Source organism: Diabrotica undecimpunctata, chromosome 2, assembly GCF_040954645.1.
Source record: "Diabrotica undecimpunctata isolate CICGRU chromosome 2, icDiaUnde3, whole genome shotgun sequence".
In the NCBI taxonomy this organism is placed as follows: Eukaryota; Metazoa; Arthropoda; class Insecta; order Coleoptera; family Chrysomelidae; genus Diabrotica; species Diabrotica undecimpunctata.
In genome coordinates this window covers 23987588-24011756 of record NC_092804.1, presented here as the reverse complement: position 1 = coordinate 24011756, position 24169 = coordinate 23987588, and the positions used below count along the sequence as shown (strand labels likewise).

Genomic DNA, 24169 nt, shown 5'->3' with positions numbered 1-24169 from the left:
CGAGACTGAAGTAGTGCCTAGAAGAATGAATCAAAAAAGAGGAAAAAGCACGGCAGAATGAGAGATGTCATGAAAAAAATTAGACTGCAGAGTCACGAGGTAGGTGCAACCTGTAATTGTAAACAATTTTTTCAAAATGTGCCTGAAGAAACAAGAAAAACTGTACTCAACAATTTTAATACAATTACTTCTATTAATGAGCAGAACTCATACTTATGTGGATTGATTACAGTACTCCCTATTCGCCGATGAAAGCCTAGGAAAGATGAAGACGACGCAAATTTGAGAAGTGCTGCATATTCCTACAGGGTACGTTTTAGCACTGATAATAGCTTATAAGAAATAAATATTTGTAGACAAGCTTTTATGTCTATTCATGAAATAAAGAAAAAAAAATTAGAGATATTACAAAATTCACTAAAAATGACTGGAGTCGCCCCTAAAGATAAAACGGGATAAAATAAAAACCATCCTAGAAAATTGGATCCCACATTCTTGCAGCAATATACGAACATGTAAAGTCATTTAAAGGCAGGAAAAGCCACTACAGTGTGAATGAAAGTAAAAAATTATACTTACCTGAAGACTTAAAAAAGATGTTCAAAATGTTTTGCGAGTTGAACCCTTCTATGAAAATATCTTACGAGTCTTACAGAACAGTCTTTATAAAAAAGTTAACATAGCATTTGGATATCCCAGAACTGATACATGTAGTTCCTGTGAGGAGTTTCTTATAAAAATAAAATCTCTTCAGTCTGATGTTTTAAACAGTTTCGATCTTGCTCAAAATGAACGCTTGTAAAAGGAAATACGCCAGCTTACGATACAAAATGATGTACACAAAAGAAAGGCCGAGTTATTTTACAGTAGAAAAAGGGCTGCGAAGAACAAAAGTCGAACCTCTGTGATGCACGAAGCTATTTGTCTCGATTTTGGAAACAATCTCAGTGTCCCAAACATAACAAAAGATGTTTACTATAAGAGCCAGCTGAACGTCTATGCCTTTAATGTCCACATTCTATATACAGCAAAAAGTTTGTTTTACATTTACCCGGAAACACTTGGCAAAAAGGGAAGCGACGATGTATGCTCCATGCTGAATGACTTTCTATAGAATTTTCTCGATATACAAGTAAGATCGCTTGAAATATTCTGCGACTCGTGTGGGGAGCAAGAGCAAAATAAAAATTTCACCATGTTTCGTTCTTTACTTTATATTGCCCACAATACACGTAGACTTGATTATTTAAAGTTACTTTCCCTATTCGTGGGCATTCCTACATGGAACCGGACAAAAATATGGGCTAAATAAACTCCCAAACAACGAGCCTGAGATTCCTTCAGATTGGGTTGAAATTTTTAGAAGTGCTCGTGCAAAACCATCGCCATGGAAATAGATTAATCCTACTCTCGAGCATGTACGAATTTTTTTAATACTAAAACAGATTATTTGAAGAAATGTCCTTTCAGTTCCTGTCCAATTCGAGAATTATAAATACATCAAGAACATCGTAGACTAATATATCACTGAGAGTCAGCAATAGTGAAGACCTGTGCTACAACAAAATGAATTTGAACTTGATCCGTATTTTTATTCAGGTATAAAAAAAATATTTATATCTTGGAATGATATTATTAAACAATATTTTTAGTTTTGATACCAATCTCGGTTAGAAAATTTCAATGCCTGCAAGATTTAAAACGATTCTGTGGTGACGAAACAAAACAATTTTTTGATAACTTGCCCAAGAATTAGAATTATTTCATATTAATAACTGTTTGGGAAAGTATTTAGCGATATTTTCATATTTTACATTTTTTTAACTTTTATTACTGCACTATAATGTGATCTTATTTAATGGCATATTTAAACTACTTATTTGCTTCAAAAGATATTATTTTCTGCTATTCAGTAAAATCTCATTGTCAAACTGGCTAGCACATGTGTCTGTTTTTAAGTTCAAAGAATTTGACTTCTTGTTATTTTTGGAAATTATGTCGCCAGCACACAGAAACCGCTGTAAAGTATCATATTTCAGTGACTATTAAGTTAGATTATCGCCATTCAAAAGTCCCATAGACCACCTAGGAACGGCCAGAGGGTTTTTCTGGCCTGCTCAAGACACTTCTTATTGAGACAGCGTACTGAAAACATCCAGTTTATCGGTTACGTCTTATCGAGCCTCGCCGCGGAGCGTCGCGACGTGGTACTCTTCTACTGCCTGCTACAATCAATACACCAATATTTCAGAGGTAAGTCTTTTTCTTTGTACAGATAACAGTAATGAGTTAAAGCCAGCTAATTTTCGTAATTTATTCACAATTAATATTTGCTATTTTCGCTAATTTATTTACAGTTAAAATAATGCATTTTTTCTTTGCTATTATTATAATTTTATTTAACCAGCGACCTCTCTAGTTTTACACAAAACAATAACTTTGTTTCTTCTCCTCCTTCTCCTCAAAGAGAGGAAAATGCAATACTTGGGTCATGTGCTGAGAGGCGAAAGATATGAATTACTTCAAGTTATACTGGAAGGAAAAGTACAGGGCAAAAGATCAGTAGGAAGACGCCAGAACTCGTGGCTGAAAGACCTGAGGAGATGGTTCGACCGCTCATCCGCAGAGATCTTTCGCGCAGCAGTTTCCAAAACTACAATTGCCATTTGGATCGCCAACCTTCGAAAGGAGACGGCGCAATGAGAAGAGAAGAATAACTTTGTCTACTTTTCATTTTAACTTGTTTTTTTTTACTTGGCCCCTTTAGGCCAATGTTTGGTGGTTTTACCAAATAAAGGTTATGTTCTATTTTGCATAATATCAATATAAGTTTAATTTCTTGTCTGTGTCTCATTAATTACCAAACTAACTGATCTAATCAAAAGGGTTCATGATAACCATCAACAATTTATAACTGGTTTTAAAATTTAAACTTCGTTTTGTAGGAAATAAACATTTGGTGACTTAGCTCTTTATGGACCTGTACCCTTTATATATCTTTTTCATATTAATCGGTTAACACTGTTCAAAAATATTGATATGCTTCTGAATTATCTTCACTGATACCAAAAAAAAAATGGAATAATAGTATTCCTTCATATTTCTAGAGACTTACTTTCTGTGTCCGAACACCAACAGCTTTAAATTTTGTGTTTCCAATGGTTGGCCACATAGATGGATAGCTTTTCCGAGACCTTAATCTACTTGGCTGAACTTGGTGGTCATACAAGGGGTGTCTTCGATCCGTCTCCTGTTTCTTTCGTTCTATCTCTGACGTGACCTGTCTTCTGATAGCAGGTGGAGCGATTCCAACTATAGGGTAGACCTCTTCGATAGGTGTCGGTTTCAGGCAACCAGATATTATACGAACCGTTTCATTTAACGCAACATCGACGTTTTTAGCGTGAGCAGAGTTTTCCCACACTGGTGCTCCAAACTCGGCGGCAGAAAAACATAATGCTAAGGCAGAAGTACGGAGAGTGTGTGGTTGTGCTCATTTTGTGTTTGTTAGTTTGGGGATGACATTATTTCTGGCGCTTACTTTATCTTGATATCTTGACAGTGATATCGATAAGACAGAGTTCTATCTAGACGTACGCCGAGGTATTTTGGCGTCTTATTGTGTTCCAGCATCTGACCATGCCATTGCACCTCCAGTGTCCTTCGGGCATGCTTGTTTCTAAGGTGAAAAGCACACACCTGGGTTTTTGTAGGATTAGGTTTCAGATGGTTTTCGTCATAGTATAGTGCTAAGTCTTCTAGGGCATCTGTCAGTTTTACTTCGACTTCATTGAAGGTACTTCCCTGAGCTGCCACAGCTGTATCATCCGCGTAAATAAACTGTCTTGTTTGGTGGTTTTTGGGTTGGTCGTTGGTGTAAATGTTGTATAGCAATGACACGAGGACACTTCCCTATGGGAGTCCATTTTTTTGATCCCTCCACCGACTGTTCTTGAACTGGAGAGTTACGTAGAAGCGTCTATTCTGGAAAAGACATTTCATTAACCTTGTTAGTCGGAAATCCTTAATTCTAATTTCGTAGAGTTTTACCAGCAGCCGTTGATGGTTAACTGTGTCATAGGCGGCAGTCAGGTCTATGAACGCTACTCCTGTTATTTCTTTCCGTTCAAATCCATCTTTAATGTGTTTGCTGAGATTAAGAGTTTGACTGCAGCAGCATTTTCCGGGTCCAAATCCTGCTTGTTCAGGAATAATTTTAGTGTCCACAGATTCATCAATCCGGTTCAGTATCATTCTTTCGAACGCCTTGAAAAGGTGACACAAAAAAAAGACAGGTCTAAAACTCTTTGTATCCGCCAGATCATTTCCTGGTTTTAAGAGGGTCACCAGTCTAGTTTTCCTCCAGATTTTGGGGATTTGGAATGTACGGACGCAACAGTTCATTATTTTTACGAGCCACTCTAGGGTTTTTGGTTCAAAGTGCTTTATTTGTTCTGTTCGTATATCGTCTAGGCCAGCCGCTTTATTATCTTTCATTTGGTGGAACGTACTTCTCATCTCCTCCAGACAAAAGGAGGTACCTAGAACATCCTCTTCTTCGTCGATATTTCGTTGTACTCTCACTTTGTTCTTCCTTGATGTCGTCTTACCATTTGTCAGGAGACGATGGGCTATTTGATCGGGTGTGACTTTTGTCAGATTGGGTGTCGGGGTGGCAGGATCGTAGCTGTGCTATTTTGTTTCATGTCTAGACTCGTGACCAGCTTGCACCACCTGTTCGTTCTGTTGGCAGATATCGTCTGCAGAACGGGCATTTCTGGAGAAATAATTGGTAATTGAATGATTCTGCATCTTAAATCAGCTAAACTGACCTAATGAAGGAAGAAGAAAACATTTTATTGATTCTAAAACCTGCTGCTATCAGATTTTATTTTTTTAATTTACTTACACATATCTAATCACATATTTACAAATATTCACATTCAGATGTCCTAATTGAGAAAAACCCAGAACATTCATAGACCCGTAATACAGAAATCGGTTTATAAAAATAAGCAAGTTACTATTTATCCAACAATTAGATCCATTTCTCTCAAGTTACATCAGTACAGTAAACTTTTAATCCGAGAAGACCGCTAGAATGATTTAAATTCAGTTCTATCTCTTACTTTGAGACTATATCCGATTAAGTTAATATCCACAATATTAAAAAACATAGAGAACGCATTATTTTAACTTCTGAGTTCTCTCCCAGTAATCTGGAATAATCTTTAAACTCAGTACATTTCGTAGACATATTAAAGATCATAAATATTAAAGATATAATGAATGGTCACACAAGGAATCAATCATACATTATTGTCGATTTGACCCTGGCATATTAATCTTTGTGCAAATCGCCAGAAGAGACAATAATAAGTGTACATAAATAAACCAAAAATGGAAAAATGAACTAGAATAAAAACACATAGATCTAGAATTAAACAAAACACCTCTCTATCCAAATAACTAAATGTCTTTCAAACAGAAACTCATACGCAAAAATGAGAATTGTCTCAAAGGATTCCGAAAATGTGATTATAAGGAATGAGGCAACAGTTCGTAAGCTAGAAGAGGGACTTGTGTTTGGACAAATTAATTTTGTCTCTAAGATGCGCAAACAAAACATGAAACAGCATTAAAAACAACAAGTCTTCCACTACTAATCGCTTAGTTAACGTGCACCAGGTCTGAGACAGAATGTAATTTGCCAAGCAATGCACACATTTCATGGAACATAAAAACTTTTACAGAATGGTGGAAGGAACAGAAAAATGTGAATCTAAGAAATACTAAAAATACAAACAAACAAACTACAAAAAATAAGAGAAAACACGTAAAAGTAAATACCTTATTTTAATATGGTACTGTGTGTTTTATGAAAAATTCTAAAGCAATTAAAGATAATAAATAACATTAAAATGCTACAAGAGTGCCTTATGAGTCCGATATTTAAAGTATTTAGCCTTTATCTCAGTATGTCCACCTACAGCGTCTTCAATGGACAGGCCATATATTTATGATGGAAGAAAACAGGCTTCCAAAAAAACTGTTGAATGGGTCTCTTCTATTGGAAGACCGAGAAAGCGATAGAAGGATGATGTGAATGAGGACGCTAGAAATCTTCTTGGCAGTCGATCATGGAGGAGAATGGCGACAGGTCTGCTGGCAGCAGTAGGGCAGGAAAACCAAGAAGACCTGATCAGAGACGTTTAGGCGATACATCTCTGCGAAAGGGATTGATATTGGTATAATCAAAAAACAAAATTGTATACGTCCGAGTAGCTTTACTTCAAGATTTATAATTCTCTTAGAATGTTCACATATGTGTCAAAACTGATTTAAAGCATTGGGCATAATCATAAGAAGTGCATAGAATAAAAAAACCCCAATCGAAAAGATTTTTGTCGTAAAGATTGGACATTTGTTACGAAAATATGGATTTTGGGAGATTGGTACCCTAATTTGGAAGCGTTTTAAAGGATATATTTTAACGAATATGAAACCAACATTAAGGTGTTGATAGCAATTATGTTCAATCAACAACCATAAGAGAGATAACCATTATGCTACTCTAAAAGGGTTATAATCTCAAGATGATCTTGAAACATGTTTCGATTTAGTGAAACGCCATAAGCATAGATAGTACTTGAATTGTCACTCTTAAACAAGTACTACATCACTATCTAACGATTTGGACGATTAAAATTAAAAACGAATAGTGAACAGTTTGTAATCAAAAAATAATTGAATAATGTATATTAAGGTCAAATCGACAAATTCCGCATTTACTTTGACACCTTCTTGTGACTTGCTGTTAATAATTTTGTTTTTAAAATACCTTATTTATATTTTTTATGTCGTCATTGGAAGACGTTTATCTAATGTTGGACAAATAGCTACTTTCCACAAATACCACATCCTAATGAAGCAGTCCGCAATCATGTCGGCAAAACACAATATTTATAGTAGGGACTATCCTCGTAAACTTACTTAAAAATATGAATATGTGTTAGGATTACGGACAGCTAAGCGACTTAACAGTAAACTTTTACAAAATGTATGATTCTTTCGTAAGCTATGTCGCGACAGTTATACATGACATGATTGAAGAATTTGTATTATACGAGGTGAACAATTTTCACAATATTTTTTTAGACGAACATTTTAAAAGTTGGAGCTGCAAATAATGTTTTTACGTAAATACTTTCATATATTTGCCATTGGAAGGAGCTGTACATGTTATAATTTTTGGAAACAAACACTTTTAAAATATTGTATTACCAAATTCATTTCTTAAATTTTTACTTCATCATTCTATCTGTCAATATAATTATTAGCCATGTCCGCTTTGGTCATCTGCTCTTGTTATCTTGATTCCAGGGTCTCCAGTGTATAATTCTCTGGTTGAGTGTACCGAGAGTACAAGCTGAATATAGCCGCAAATGGCAACCATGAAATAAAATATTTAGGTTTGGCAGTGTCTGAATGTTTTTATAATGCATATGTTGTATACTTCAAATATAAAGAGATAAAGCTTTTAAAAAGTACATTTTGATTATACTATTTTATGAACTCTACAATTTGTAATTTATATGAAACAATAACGAGTAAATATTTGTCTCCTTCGAGATTAATTGCAATCTGGCAACTGCTGATTTGACGATTGCCAAATCTATACCCTAATCTATCAAAGGGCAATTGCCAAAAAAAAAATTATAATAATTAACTGCAATTAATCTCCAAAGAAACAAATATTTACTCATTCTTGTTTTATATAAATAAAAAATTGCAGAATTCATAACAAAATATAATTAAAATGTACTTTTCTAAAGCTTTATCTCTTTATATTTGAAGCATACAGCATTTACATTACAAAACCATGCCAACACTGCTAAACCGAAGTTTTTTGTTCAATGTTTGACATTTGCGGCTATAATCAGCTTATAATTTAACTTGTAATAAACTCAACCAATTCTCTTTTACTATATGTCGTCATTTTGTCACACTGTAAACACAGACTTCATTAATAAAATAGTATATTATATGCCGAGTGTTTTACTTATTTTATCAGAAAAATATCAAGCTACAACTAAGATCTCAGTTAAATGTTGTATTTATATGGAATTAAGGCACAATTGATTGTAACGATAATTACATTTTAACTATAAAAATTTGAAGTTTCGATTTCCATTCTGGAAATCTATCTATCTATATAAGGATTTTTACAGCTGTCGCCGCCTTCCTTCTTTCAGCCAACGTCTCCAGTCCTTTCTGTTCTGCCATTCTCCATCTCTAAGGTCTCGTCTTTCCATGGCCTCGTCCACTTCATCCCTCCATGATCTTCGGGGTCTACCTCTTTTCCTCCTTCCTATTGGGCTCCAATCCAAAATCTTTGCTATCCACCTTGTATGATCTGTTCTTCTCACATGTCCATACCAAATTAAATGTTTTTCTTTGATGTAGCTGAGTATGTCTTGTTCTACTGCCATTCTTCGTTTTATCTCCTCATTTCTGATGCGATCCATTTTTGTCACTCTGCAGCTTCTTCAGATGAACTCCATTTCAGTTGCTGTGATTTTGGATCTGTTTCGTTTATTTATTACCCAATTCTCTGCTCCATAGGTCATTATACTGCGTACCAAGGTGTTATAAATTCTCTTCTTTGTATTTCTGGTAATCTGTCTATCCCACAGTACCCCATTCATTTGTTTAATACATGTTCTTGTCTGTGCTAATCTGCTGGTTATCTCTTGCTCGGTGGTTCCATTTTTTGAGAGTATGAATCCTAAATATTTGAATTTGTCAGTGCCGTTAATTTACCTATTATCGTCCATTTCCAAGTTTCTCACTGGTTCTTGCTCTGTTGTTAAATATTCGGTCTTTTCTAGATTTATTTCCAGTCCATTTTTTGTGTATTCCTTTTCTAATTTTAGGAGCATATAGCATAGATCTTCTTCATCTTGAGCCGTTACCACTTGGTCATCTGCAAAGCTTAATGTGTACAAGAAGTTGTCCCGGATTGGGATTCCCATCCCTTCACATTTCCTTTTCCATGGTTTTAATATTTGTTCGAGGAATATCTTGAACAGTGTCGGAGATGTAGATGTAGAGCATCCCTGCAATAAGCCTTTTGTAGTATTAAATTCGTTGGAGTATTTATTGCCGGTTTTAACTCTTACCTTGTTGTTGTTGTAAAGGTTTTTTACGGCTTCTATTAACCTCTGAGTTATTCCGATTTCCTTCATCGTGTTCCATAGTTGTTTTCTGGGGACCGTGTCATATGCCTTTTTTAAATCTATGAATGCCATGTGTACTGGTCTATTTTTTGCCATTCTGGAAATCGTTCTTAAAAATGACTAAATAAGAATTTTGTTGAAAAGAGTGTATAACTGCCAAAGTTGTTGACTAGGTCATAACCTAGTGTTTCATTATTCAACCGATATCAAAAACTATATGATGACGACCATTTCAGTGATGATAATCACCAAGCTGAACAAATATTACTTGCTGCCGTATCAGACGTATGAAGATTCAAATACGGAATATGAATGGAAAATATGAACATGACACAGAATAGACCTGCTTGGAAACTACTGAAGAATCTTAACCAGGACTCTAGTGAAATATCGAACAATTTCCCAAATGTCACAGCAAATCAAGTGGCCTCACAACTCCTTAAAAATCACAGCACCTGGAAAATATGCAAAGAAAAATGGTCATGGAATGGAATAATGGTCAGCCGAACGAACCTTTCAATGATACTGATCTTAGATCCGCCCTCCACATAATGAAAAATAATAAGGCTCCGGGCATTAACCGTCTGGGCACATAGCAAATAAAGAAGTTTGGACCAAAAACACCAAAATGGCTCCTGAAGATGATGAACAGCTGTGTCAAAACTATGCAGATATCCAAAGTCTGGAGACAAGCCAAAATCGTTGTTTTGCTTAAACCTAGCAAAGATTCCAACGACCCCAAAAGCTATCTTTGCCTTATTCAGAATACTTGAATTTCATGATCCTTAAAAGAATTTCATCCAGAATAGACGAAAAACTTAATAAAAGAACAAAGTGGCTTTAGATCATGTACATCATAAATACTAAATACACATCGAAGACGGGTACGAAAGGCATCAGGTAATCAGGGCGGCGACAAAAAAATTGCTGTCGTAGAAAATCTAGAGGGTGCCTCCACTGCGATTTATAAATCGCTGAATTACATCAGTTTTCCAATGGATGACATCGAAACTACTTATGTGATCGCTCTTTTGCGTCGGGCAGAACTAAACAACGAAAGCATCGTTATTGGATTCATGCGCTAAGGACAGCTTTACATGTTATTTGAACAATAGTACTCAAAATCAATAGTACTTAAAATCAGAATCAATAGTACTCCAAATGCCCAACATTTCCAGCATATTCCTCGTCTGACATTTTAAAAAAATTGAAAATCAAATATTCTTGAAGACACACCAGGCTTAGCTGGCTTCAGAATCACGACTAAGCAATCATAAGTGGATGCATATATATGCTTGTCCGTATGATTCATTGTGGTAGGCGACCCTCGCGTCGCGGTAAAAATAAGACAAGTTGCGTTTTCTTAATCGCTGTGATTATTTAGTCGCAAATGGATTGACTTCTATTTGAAACAATGTATTCAATCTTTGCGTCTGAACAATCGCGCGACTAAAAATCGCAAGACGAGGGCTAGCCTAATTATATGATTAAACTCAGCGGGTACTCTCACCTTATTTGAGATTTAGACCAATCAAATATTATATACATAGACAAAATCCACTTGCACTTAGGTATACATATACGTTTCATCTTTACAAGAAGGTTGATCTCTTGTACAATCTATAACCATTAAACAAATTTGTTCTTAATTTTTTTGTATAAATGTTTCAATATATTTGTAAAACAAAAATATGGCATAACAGTCTGTTATGCTCCGTTTCCACGAAATAATTAAAACTTTTAATTTATTAACGAAAAGATGACCTTATTCAGACAAAGAAGAAATATTTAACTGCTCAAACATTATTATTTGCAGCTTCAATGAAAAAATAGCAAATTTAACTTTTTATCTACCTGATTTGCAGAACTTATCAAAAATCACCTCATATAAAAGACGTCACAGTGAGTCAACAGTGTAAGTTACTTAAATGGTTATCTTGTTATTTATTACATCGAATACAGTGAATTATCAGCTAGTACAAGTTTACCTTTTCATGTAATATACCAATCTTGATATCACCCTGTAGATCCCAAAAGGACAGTTAGTAGAAGAGAGTTAATCAGTTACCTTAATGTGAGGTTACATTGAATTTTTTTTAAATTGCCGGATATAACAGGATGACGTCAGATTAAGCTGTTGAATCACCTTTTTTGATACAATTCAAATAGAGTAATCGAGGAATGTTTTGTGGGGCGTAATTTCAAAGTTTTAAAACGTCTAAAGACAATGTTAAGTTTAAAAAGGATCACATTTTTAGATTTTACATTATATAGATAAAGTCCAAATACAATATTCTATCTAGACATATTCACAGAAACTCAATATTCTACAGGTATATTCAAAAAATTAACAGACTTCTTAAAAACACTTACAATATTGGAAAGGATATTGTCACTAGATTAGAAAAAAACAAACTATAATATTTTGGTTGTTTGAAATTATCATGCTAAATATTTTTTAGAGCATAACCTCACATACTTTCGACTAAATAACTACTGTAGATTTCACATGACACCTACCCTGAAATCTACTCAACATATATAAGGTGTGGCGTGATAAGTTTTGATTAAAAATAATGGTGGATACAGATTTGTTAAAAATCTGAAATTGCGAAGCTGTTGGTTTGTGATGACGCTGAGTTGAAATATAATATTGAACGTGACACTTCCGATTATACCGGAAGTAGACTATGTCTAGTAAACTTTCATTATTTTAAATAGAACCAAATATTTTTTATTTTAATTTCGAATTCAACATAAAAATTTAGATGTGCACAATGTCCTATACCAAAAATGAAGTATTTTCGAGATATTTCGATTTTTTTCAAAAAATGGAATAAAGATATAGATAAAGAATAATGAGACTAGTGACGTGAAATTGTATAACAAAAAAACAACAAGCGCTTGTCCGTTAACTCCTTAGTCAAGGAAAGAGAGAGGACGCGTAATCGTATGGAATTGACTAAGGCCTAAACCGGCACCAGAAAGGTTGCCAGGTAATATTTTATTTCTTCAGTAGATTGAGAATAATGGATATATATCAATAGATTTTTTCAAATTTTACAATTGAACACTGACATAATGATCATTTTTGAACATGATTTTATCATTACATATTTTTTAGTAGATCGATATAGTGTTTCAGTAAATTAGTAAATTGAAGTTCAAATCAGTAGACCCGGTAACCCTGCGAGAGGTAGTAATAGGCAACGTACAGGCACCAAAATATGGCAGTCACATTGAAACTGGCTTCACTTTTCGAAGGTTTATTAAATGAGCGTTACCTGTCCTCTCTCTTTCCTTGTCTAAGGTTAACTCCATATGTCCAACTCATTGATATTTCATACAGGGTATTTAAAACTTAGCCGCCAACAGGCACAATTTAAATCACTTTAAGTCACTTACTTTAAAAAGAACACTCTGTATTTTATTACATTTTCTGCTGTATTTTTTAAGCTAATTCATTTAATATCAGTATCCCTACAAATAAATCCTAAGTAAAACATAACACTTAATTATTTCAACTTTAGTAAAGGATAGGCCATGGTTGTCAAAGATTTGATAGTTAGAACGTTAATTGTTTATATGTCTTGTTTTGACAGTTTTCTTTGCCAGTTTTTATTTCATAGCAAATAATGGCAAATGTGGAATTGACTCGTTAATGATGATTTTTTAAATCTTATTAATATTTACTTCATGAAAATTCTTCATTTTTGGTATTGTGTACAAATTTAATCTCAAATTTCATGTAGAATTCGAAAATAAAATAAAACGTTTTAGGTTCTATTTAAAACAACGAAGTTGACGTCTACTTCCGGTATAACCGGAAGTGCTACATTCAGGACAACATTATATGTCAACTCAATGTCATCCACAACCTACGGCTTCGTAATTTCAGATATTTAATATAACTGTATTCTTCATTATTTTTAATCAAAACTTATCGCCCCACATCCTGTATACGCAAGAGTTAGTGACACTTAAAATTTTTAATAATATCAGAAAAATAATTAAATTTATCAAAAACAGAAATCATCTAGTTGAATTGGTGGTTACGTATGTTCCAGTATAATACAAATTAAAATTTCAAAAATAAATATGATTTGATTGCATTATCCAATCTAATAGGCCTGTAGATATAAGTAAAATGTGATTATGTTGTAGAATATTCGGTATCATATCACACCACGAAAGTCGCTTGATGAAAGCACCAAAGATTCGTTCAAATTTCTTAATTCGCCCCAAATAGTTTTCTTAATTTCTATTTGCACCATCGATTCTAATTATTTTTTTATTTTCAAATAAGGCCTTTATAACAACTGAAAGTCTAGACCTACGGAACTGAACAGTTACGATAAATTTGTACAAAAAATACTGTTTTATACATTTACATGTATGTATTTACAAAAGGAGTAAAGAATTATTTACATTTTCCAAGTGAATTTGACAAAGGCTTTATTTAAAAACAATTTAATAGGACAAAGTTTACGCATTTTTCATTTTTATAACTAGTATCAAAATATGAAGCTTCCAAAAAATTACCTATTTCTTCTAATTTTCCAGGTAATTTATAAGTCTAACAAATGTTTTGGTTGAAGAAATTTCACATTGTCTTATTATTTTAAAAACAAACTCGGTGGCTTACAATGTCCAATTGTGACATATAAAGTCTTGAATAGCTTTCTTAACTCTATCTATACCCAAAATTTACCCTTACTTGTCTGGCGGATGATATGGACTTGTTAGAAAGGCGGGTGTAGGAATTAATGGAATGAAGAGGAATCGGAAAGGACAGGGCACATTATTAATAAGGAAAAACCAAATATATGCTAATGAAGGGAGCAAACTTGAAAACTAAAAACAACTGACTGTATACCGGTATACCTTTGAGAAACCACATCCACGCACAAATACAAAAAACACATACACACTATATATAGTAATATAATATACACCATACAACCGACTCATCATTCGGTAGGAATTGTGCTGCGATCACTGCGCTTCCCAATACCGAAGTCTAACACCATCGTGCCCAAGTGATGCATGGCACAGGGGAAAAAGTGTTGTTTAACGGAAGCTCCAAAGAGCTAACGAATAAAATGGACATGGAGACAAAAAACATGGTTCAGAAAAGTGGCAATAAGTGACTTTTGTGAATCTACATATAAAAACACAAAGGGAACGAGAAGAAACGCGTCCCTGGTCGCGGACCCAAATGTATATCAATAACCCTATCAGCGACACAAGTTACTGTTGGTATTAACAGATTCGATGCCGCCTTGATACAGGACCACATAAAAAGTATATTATATCAGTTGTTGGAAAAGAGTTTACTTATCAAAGTACCAAGGACTTGAATAACAGTTAATATATTGTATAAAAAAACCTGCATCGGTTAATTCCACCAATACTTCTGCCCTGATCAATAGATGAGGGACAAATATTGATGGTAAAACCAAATAAAATTTCTTTAAGCGCCATTCTCGTTACTTATTAGCCACACCATGTATAAACAATTGATACCGCAATTGTACATACAATTGATATCACTGAATACACACGCAGGTATAAGACAGAAATATTCCACACAAAATATTAGGTTAGGTTAGGTTCGGTTCAATATGAGGTAAGAAGTCTATTGTGGCTCATCCCTACTTTAATGTTGTCCTGTCAGTTTTTTAAAAAAAGTTTATTATTTGGTGACATTTCTACAAAGTCGTATGGTACAAAATATTAAACCAAAAGGAATTAGGTGAAAATATTTATATTTTTGGTAGTTATTTTTATAAAGGTTCAAATTTATTAGAATACAGTAGTTAATAAAGGTGCTATTTTTTAATATTTTACCAGTAAAGTGAAACCACTGAAAAATATCTTATTTAAACACAAGAATACTTTGAATTTTGTACTTTGCTTAGGTAATTAGATGTTTGTTTTGACCCGAATCAATTGTTTAATTTTTTTTCTCTTGTATTTTCTGCAAAACACCATAATACGTTCATAATCAAAATAAAAAAGAATTTACTTATACAGATATCTTTGGGCTTCTCGCTAATACACAAAAGAATGAATATTCCAAAAAATCTGTAATATCAATAAAAGCTATAAAATAATACGACTGTTGTTAAAAATAGGAAGTATATTTCAGGTTTTCTTTCAGAGAATAAATCAACACGGACAAGTTAACAGGAGAACCAATTACAAAAATAAAAAATGCATATATGTAATTCAATGTTAACAAAAAATATACAATAATAAATTTCGATATACAAAAATGTTTCAATGAAGTAAGTACATTCAACAAAATTTCTTTACAAAAATGATAATAAGTTACTAATAATATATCAACAGCCTCGTACAGATATAACTAGTTTTACTTATAATTACAATAACTACAAAATGAAAATAATTTATTAAGAATTTTTAATAAGTATAGTTTTATGTATTTTTTTGTGTTTATTTTTGTTTATCTCTTTTTTTGTGTATCTTGTCAATTGGAATTAATCAGCGTACCATATACCATGAATCAATTGTCGATATACCCTTTTTACAATACTATTTTTTATATTTAATTTTGACATAAAATTCTTTAGCGCAAGAATGAAAGATTAACCACTGTTAAGTTAACCTAAAAAATAGGGGTAGGGTTACAAAAATTCACATAGAGCTAAGAATTGGTACGAATGTTCGTGATACCGTTATAAATGAAATCGAAGAAGTCCCTATCAATCAAAAGACCACACCAGCAAAAGAAGTTACTCAAGGTCAAAGGTTACAAATATGCGTTTTTCAGCCAAACGGTAAGTTTTATGAGAAAAAATCAGGAAAAAATTGTAGATCATGCAATTATCTATTAGAATGGCCTGTGTATCTTTTCTCATAAGAGTCACCGTTTCGGAGATATAACGATTAAAAAAGCTTAAAAATATGTGTTCTTCATAATATGCATGTCGATATTATGGAAACTATACCGATTGTACGAAAAATATTAAGGCTGCAGAATAACATCGACAAACTACAACATCTCCATCTTCTGATATCTTATTTCATGAAAGTATGGCAGTTCCCACCACTCAACAAAAATTTCTTGCAAATAGTCTCGGTTCATTTCAATGTTAAATGAAACATTTACCACTGAAAATATTTTTGTCAAACAACAGTGATGATAACTGAAACAGCAATAGAACAGATTACCTTGTCAAGTACAACTGTTATTGTTGGCGAAGACGTTGATTTACTGGTATTACTTAGTGCTCAAACTACAACCGAATAAATATTTATTTTGTGAAACTTCAGTCAGGAAAGCTCAATATCAGTCAAAAATATATTCATCCAAAAGTATATCTGCTTTTGCAAAATGTCAAAATCATTATACTGTTTTTACACGCAATAACTGGCTATGATACGTTTTCTAAGGTGTAAAACAATAACTTTTAAGATGTTTCAGAAATAAAATTTAGTTCATTGAAGTTTATAAAAAAACCCCAGAAGATATAATAACCAATGGAATTCACTTGCACTAGAAAAAGTCCTCAATACAATTTTTTGCAATTGCAAAGAGGGATGTAATGCAAAATGCGGCTGCAAACAAGCTAAAATATTTTGCTCATTAGCAAGTACCAGTTGTCAAGGTCAGTCATGCTTCCTTTAGCATCTTCAAGATCAATTATGGCGGATAGAGCGAATGTGTCGTCACTTTTCTCTCAGATACATGAGGGAACTTTTGATGGTAAAACATTTTAATGTTGTAATACTAAGCCAAATAAAACGATAGTATGTGTGGTGTGCAGAAAAAGTTATCATATTTCCTGTGCCATTAAAAGCAAGTTAAAATGCACTAAAATATGTAACACGCGCATGGTCGGTTGTGCGATAAACAATCTGATGTTCTGTTGAATTTTTGATGAATCTTTTGCACTTTGAAAATAAAATGCTAAGGCACTTATTGGAGGAAAAAAGGAAGAATCTAATAACTATTTGCTGCAAGAAAAAGTCGATTTATTGAAGGCTGAGTTAAAAAACTATCATATTAAAGATAAAAATAAAATACCAATTAAACTTAATGACCCAGAAAATAAAAACATCGAAAATTAATATAAACATTCAATTCAATCAGATGTGTCCATTATAAAATACTTCTTAATAAACTGGAAAGATATGGTTTTAGAGGCACTGCTCTAAAGCGGTTCAGTTCTTGCTTGGAAGACAGATGCCAGTCTGTAAGCGCTACTCTAGTAATATCTTCATTAGTTCTACCTCAAGGCTCTGTCTTGGGTCCTATCTTTTTCTTGCTATATTTTAATGACATAATTAACCTCGACATTAATGGCCGGTTTACTATCTGGGTAGCTGTTCTCTTCTGCATTTCAGCAGACTTTTTAATGCTACAAAAGAGAGCACTCAGATATTTATACAAGGTCTGTTGAAATATTGATATCAACTGAACAAAATTTAAATATTAGGGCTATATGTCATTTACAGTAAGTTAAGGTTGGTACAATGTAAACTGTCAATTGTATTTACTTTTGGAAGAAAAATAAAGTCAGTCTTAACTGTATACTCTACTGGTTCGTTGCATTTAAAAGTTTTAACAAGGTCAAGATAAGTGTTACTATAGAGTATTTTTTTGGGGACAATTGCGCTAATTGATAGCTTTGTTATTGTGAAAATTTTAACATTAATTTTTTAATGTGTACTTTGTACTGTGTCATGTTTTATAAATTTAACTCATTTTAGAAACAATAAATTTCTCTCCTCTCTCTCTCTCTCTCTTTTAAATTTCCACACGTTAAAAAAACGTGCCAAATAACTCTCCCACAGAAGGCGTGAAAACGAGTGCGTATTATGAAAAACACTGTAGATAAATGCATCATCTACAATGATAAAATTCATCATGAATAGATTTTTTCAGATGTAGGATTAACGGGGACTTTTCATATTTCATTTATAACGGTGCCCTGAACATTCATACCAATTTTTAGTTCGATGGTAATTGTTGTAACCTTGAATGTCTTTCTTGACAGGATTAGATTTTATCTATTATAATAATTTTTGCAATCCTTTCTATTCATTACGATAAAGACAGATACAAAAGATCTCCAAGACCTTTCCATATATTTCGAACCACATATTCTTGAAAATAACAAATGATAAATTCAATATTTCACGTTTTCGTTTCAAAGGTTTATCAGCGGTAGTCTGTAATTACTTCTAATTGGCGTTTCAATAACAACTGTGGGATACATTATTAAACCGACTATGTAGAATAATTAGAGAAGAAATCCATCCCACCAAGCTAAAGTATTCAATCCTACATAAGGGTCAATATATTTTAAATTTATACAACTTATTCTTTTTACATGTTAAAATAACACTTGACCTTAATATATCTGTAAGTCTGGACAACAATAAAAACTTGTTAAAATAAAAATTGTTTAATTACTGAGTGTAAGACTCAGGTTCGATTTCCGGTACAGGAAACAACATCGAAGGTATTTTTGAAAATACTCATAATCCCCAGGCTGATTCTAAAGTAACGCTCTTGCGTAAAACCAAATATAGTAAGGGATAATTGATGTGTGTATCCGGTTTTCTCCTTAGCGCACTTTGCAATAATTGACCAAATTTCTCTCTAATGACATTAACAGTATTATTAATTTACTATACATTACCACAGGTGTGTTTTATCTCCAACTAAACGATAAAAACAGAATCAAAGTTCGTACACTTTCAAAATTTGAGACAGATTGGCTATTATTGTTAAACTTCTGGAATTTACAACTGAAAAAAGGATATACCGAAAATTGATATCAATCGGCTTATGAATCTAGGAATAGAAATAAAGCCACAAATGAGTAATTTCTTATTAATGATCACCATCATGAACACATCAAGAAGTGGATTTTTCTCTGCTTTATAAAATGATTTATGCGGTACCTAAATTATATTTTTGTGTGGACTCTTACGAAAGCCATCAACCAGACATGGAAACATCATTTATTAGTTTTATGAGATAAAGCAATAATTGAAAACTTAACTGTTCTTAAAACACGTTATAAATTGCACATCATGTATATCTGTTGCCTATAACCATGCAAAAATCATTTTTAATATATTGTTAAGGATTTTAAGAAGTATGGGTTCATTTAGTTCACTCATATGTTATATAAAGATCAACAAAAAGTGCGGTTTTAAACATTCTGAAAAGCTTAAGAATTTAAATATAAAAAAAATCAAACCGTTTGTTTAGGAAACGATATTTATAATACGAAAAGACTTGTATAAAGTGGATTAGCTACAGCTTAGACCTGTCACCATGTGACTTCAATTTTGTACCATTCGGGGAGGTATTTAAGCTATTAAAAAGATGTAATTCTTCATATTTGACTTGAAAAATAAGTAAATTATTATAAAACTTATAAGATCGGGTTTGTGTAGGCTCTATAATTTATTTTGAAGTTATATTTTTTTGCAAAATATTCATGTTTGATTCATCATTTGTGATTTACGTTATGAAACTTGTTAAATTAATCAGTTTTGTAGACGTAACAGTCAGAAAAGGGCCTTATAGCGATGAAGATATTATAATGCCAAGAGAAATTTGAGATCCTTTACCTAACGACATGAAGAATATACTTGAACAACTAGACGAGTTCCTTGATGTTATCGATGAAAGAATTATGGATGCGGAACATCCAACTCCAAATTCTGAAGATTACGAAGATGCTTATTGAAATGTGCCTTTATCTCAAACAAATAAAATCATATGGATGCAAGATGCCAAGTTCCAAACCAGAAGTTTGTTCTTGGAAGAACAATCAGTTCAAAACCTTTCGCTAGAGAATGAAATTTATCCAATAGACTACTTCACGAAATATTTTAGAGAAAACTTATTCAAAAAAAGTTATGCGCTTCAGAATAATGACAATCATTTCTTATCAACCAATTTGAAAGAGCTGAAAGCTTTCTTTGGATTACACATAATTATTGGTTGTTTGAATTTTCCACGCCCAAGTATGTACTGGAATAAATCATTGAGAATAGTAACATTTCACGACACAATGTCTATAAATATATTCTACAAACTTCGAACCAATCTACATTGTGTTAACAATTTGGAGGACCAAAATCAGAACGACCAGCTGTGGAAGGTGATACCAGTCTTCGATTCAGTACTGAATAGATGCAAAGTGCTAGAAATCGAGAATAATGTTTGCGTGGACGAACAAATTGTTCCTTTCAAAGGCCAATCAAATTTAAAACAGTACATAAAAAATAAATTGCATCCACGAGGCTTACAATTATTTCTTCTTTGTGGTGCAACTGGTCTAACATACAATTTTATTATCTACCAAGTGAAGACAATGGAAATAAATCCTAAAACGGCTAAAAAATTTGGCCAAGGAGACGCAGTAGTGTTACATCTTTCCGAAAATTTGGTGCCACGAAAACATTATTTTGTGATAATTATTTTACTTCTCACAATTTAATCGAGGTCCCGAATCAAAAATCTATTTATATGACGGGTAGTGTCACTAAAACAATTTTTTTAGACCTATCACGAACGAAAAAGAATTCCGAAAGAAGCAGAGGGGATTTTCTGAGAAAAGATATCAAATGGTGGAATTGATTTGGTCAACTGGCTGGATAATAAGTAAGTACAATGGCTTCAAACTATTTCAAAAATGTAGGGAAAACACTACAAAAGAACGAATTGAAGTGAACCGACCTCAAATAATGAAGGAATATAATACTTCAATGGGCGGAGTTGACAAAACTGAGGCCCTTATATTATTACACCATTATGTGGTGGATATGGCACTTATAAATTCTTGGTCAGAGTACAGAAAAGATTACCAATTACTTGGTCGTCCAACGAATAAACAGCAAGACTTATTAGAGGTAGAGAAGGAGCTCATCAAGCAGGGTAATGACATTTCCAAGACAAGAAGAAAGTGGGGGAGGCCTTCAAAAGATGAGGTGAGATGAGGTGAGGTGAGATGAGATGAGTTTTGCACCTATGTAATAAGTCCTTTGTAATCATTTCTATTTTGCCCCATCACGTGCATTAGGTGTTTGCTATGAATAATCTACTTTTTTGCAACCTGTTCTTTTATAATAATAATAATAAAGCTGCAACACGAACTAATTCTCTGAAGTAGGCCATGCCTTATTATTATGAAATCATTACGTAAACACTTAGTTTATGCATATTATGGTCTCATTTTGAACTCTACCCCTTCCTAAAAATAGTAGTAACTGATATATAATTTGTGACTAATCGTTCAAGAATTAGCGACGATTTCAGAGACAGGTTCGTGCAACTACTTTCCCACTAAACCGACCATCTCTTCTTCCACTCTAGTCTAGTGTCAGTATAAATCTCACAGTGACTTGTGACTGATTGATAACGAACTTGTCAGTTAGGAGATGTAACTTATAGCGTGTTGTGCTGAGTTAGGCTATGTCCGTTACATACGACTTATCGACAATGTGGTGAACTAGACTTACAGTCGAGGGTAAGAAGGATTCCTGTTTGCCATCTATAACGCATATAGCATGTTGAGTTGAGTATTATCGAGTTCCTGTTCAGAACAATGTTTTTTTCTGTTCCTTTTTAGAAGGCCAGGGAATAAACGTCCTATAAATAAAGTCAACAGTAAAGATCAAATACTACAACACGTTACAAATTTGATAAAATCAAACATGAAATTTTGCAATCGGTTGATAATGTTGCACGAATATTTGATCAAACTGTTTAATCTACACAAAGGCGAATGTTTACTGTGCAAAATTCTCAGTTTTTAATTTGTTTGAAAATGCATCATAAACAAACACTTACAAATGAGCTGTACTGCTAGAATCATCGTTTTTACAAGTACAGAGTATTATTTATCTTTTCAAAGTTGTATCTTAAGTTGCAACTTAAATTGCTGCTATGTGTATTTGCAAAAAGACAACTAGTTATTAGACAACTTATTAAACATTATGTATCATTCAATCAATTAATTAATTCCACTATGATGTTAATTTGTGCATCAGCTACTCTTACGGTTTTATTATCTGTACTTTCGAGAAATACTGAATATTTGATAAACACCTGAAATATATGATGCCTTTGATTTTTTTTTATAATATATTTTATTATACATTTGCATTATATACTAATATTTTTGTACTATACTTTGTAACAATAAAAATCATTTGAAAGCAGAGAAAATCCATTTAAATATTTCTTCTCAACTCCTCTTAGCATGTGATACATGAGTTCTAGTTTCTATATTATATAAATCAATAACTTAACACCGAAATCATGCAGGCATATATGCTGAGTTTTTTATGTTTTGTGTAATACAACACCCTGTACTCAAAAACTGATTCCTCATCCCGCAATCCAAGAGGACAGCAGGCGCCAAAATGATCATCACGTTACCTCCATTATGATGTTATTTTTTCGTACTATACTTTTTGACTTATTGTTACTTGATACAGGCCCCCCAGTGGCTTCTGAATCTATTTTATTTGTTTCTGTGTCATTAGTCAATGGTATATCCAATATGTTGGCACTGAAACAAACAAAAATGCATTGGTTAATATATATAGATATATATGACGAAGTGAAATGATCATAATATACAGAAAACATTAACTTTTAACCGATTTATGAAGAGCTGGTTACAATTTAACTTGATTTTTGATTTTTCATACTTGATTTTTTGCGTAAAGTAAATAAACCCAACGAATATAGACGCTCATATAAGATTAACGCTCATGGAGACGCTGTTCTCGGTTTTTTTCGATCGATCGATTCTTTTTACTTTTATTATACCATTTTATTTTTATATTACACTATTTTTATACAACGTTACAAAAACCTAAATATAAAAAAATCATAGGTACACATATATTATTGATTTTTTTGTAGGCAACGATATCCGAATTTATTTTATGTACTTTTAAAAGATCAAATAGCAAATATATAAGGCTCCTATACTTTATTTCACGTTAAGAACGGAACGTTTGGCTTATGCAGATCAGTGTTGTCAAAACTCTTAGGCACGTGTTGCTACTAGACTGCCGATATAGAGCAGTATTCAGCACTGTCTGTTAATTTCACTAATAAGCGGATACATACAGTTGAATCCAGAATAAGGCATTATAAATATTTTTTTCTTTAATAGACAGATATAGGAATGTAATTATTATAGACCTGATAAAAATAGCAGCACATTCCACAAAGCCCAAATGACTACCTGCATGCACTATAACAAATCGGGAGCCTCGTTGTGTCGGCTGTTTTAAGCCTGTTGACAACCCCTTAAGAAACGCATCCCTGGCTGTCACTGAGAGGTCCTTCCATTCTTTGGAAACACTATGTCCGAGATTCACCCAAGTTTGTATCCTTAAGAACGAAAGTTTCGTCAAAATTTCGTTCCATTTCGAAAAAATTCATTTCATGGAGTATTGTTTATTTTATTGTGTAGACTAGTCTATACTACGAAATAAAATGATCAACTTACAAATTTTAGATGAAGTAGCAGACACCATACTCAACTCTACATAAATAGATCAGTAGCAATCAAAAAAGATAACGACATCATATCTGAATATAGTTTGATAACAAAGGGTTTACCGCAAGGATCGGTTATGTCGCCATTACTTTTTAATATATATACTTATGACTTACACGATATTGAACTTAATCCAAAAGACATTCAGTATGCTGATGATTTTATCGTTTATACACATGCAACAAGTTATGATAAAAGGTTAAAAAATTCTGAAAACAGCGGTTTCACCTTTCATCCAGAGCATAAGTAATCTAGGTTTAATTTATCTCCACAATCAAAAGTGGTCATTTTCATCATTTTCTAATTATGGCTGCCATAAATGTATTCATTGTACGAAGACGTACGCGTGACACAAAG

At 33.0% G+C, this 24169-nt stretch overlaps 1 protein-coding gene and 1 long non-coding RNA gene across 2 annotated transcripts in view; one reads left to right on the top strand and one right to left on the bottom strand.

Moving 5' to 3' along the window:
* The first annotated feature begins 29 nt into the window (after positions 1 to 29).
* Positions 30 to 21207, top strand: LOC140434349 (uncharacterized). The gene is made up of 2 exons (XR_011950043.1): positions 30 to 99; positions 15403 to 21207. It is a non-coding gene; the product is annotated as an uncharacterized lncRNA (long non-coding RNA).
* E(Pc) (Enhancer of Polycomb) overlaps positions 18572 to 24169 on the bottom strand; it is a 38427-nt gene continuing 32829 nt past the window's right edge. The window contains exon 11 of the mRNA XM_072522526.1: positions 18572 to 22807. Within this exon, the coding sequence (XP_072378627.1) occupies positions 22666 to 22807 (142 nt within the window). The 3' untranslated portion in view covers positions 18572 to 22665. The remainder of the gene's footprint in view (positions 22808 to 24169) is intronic.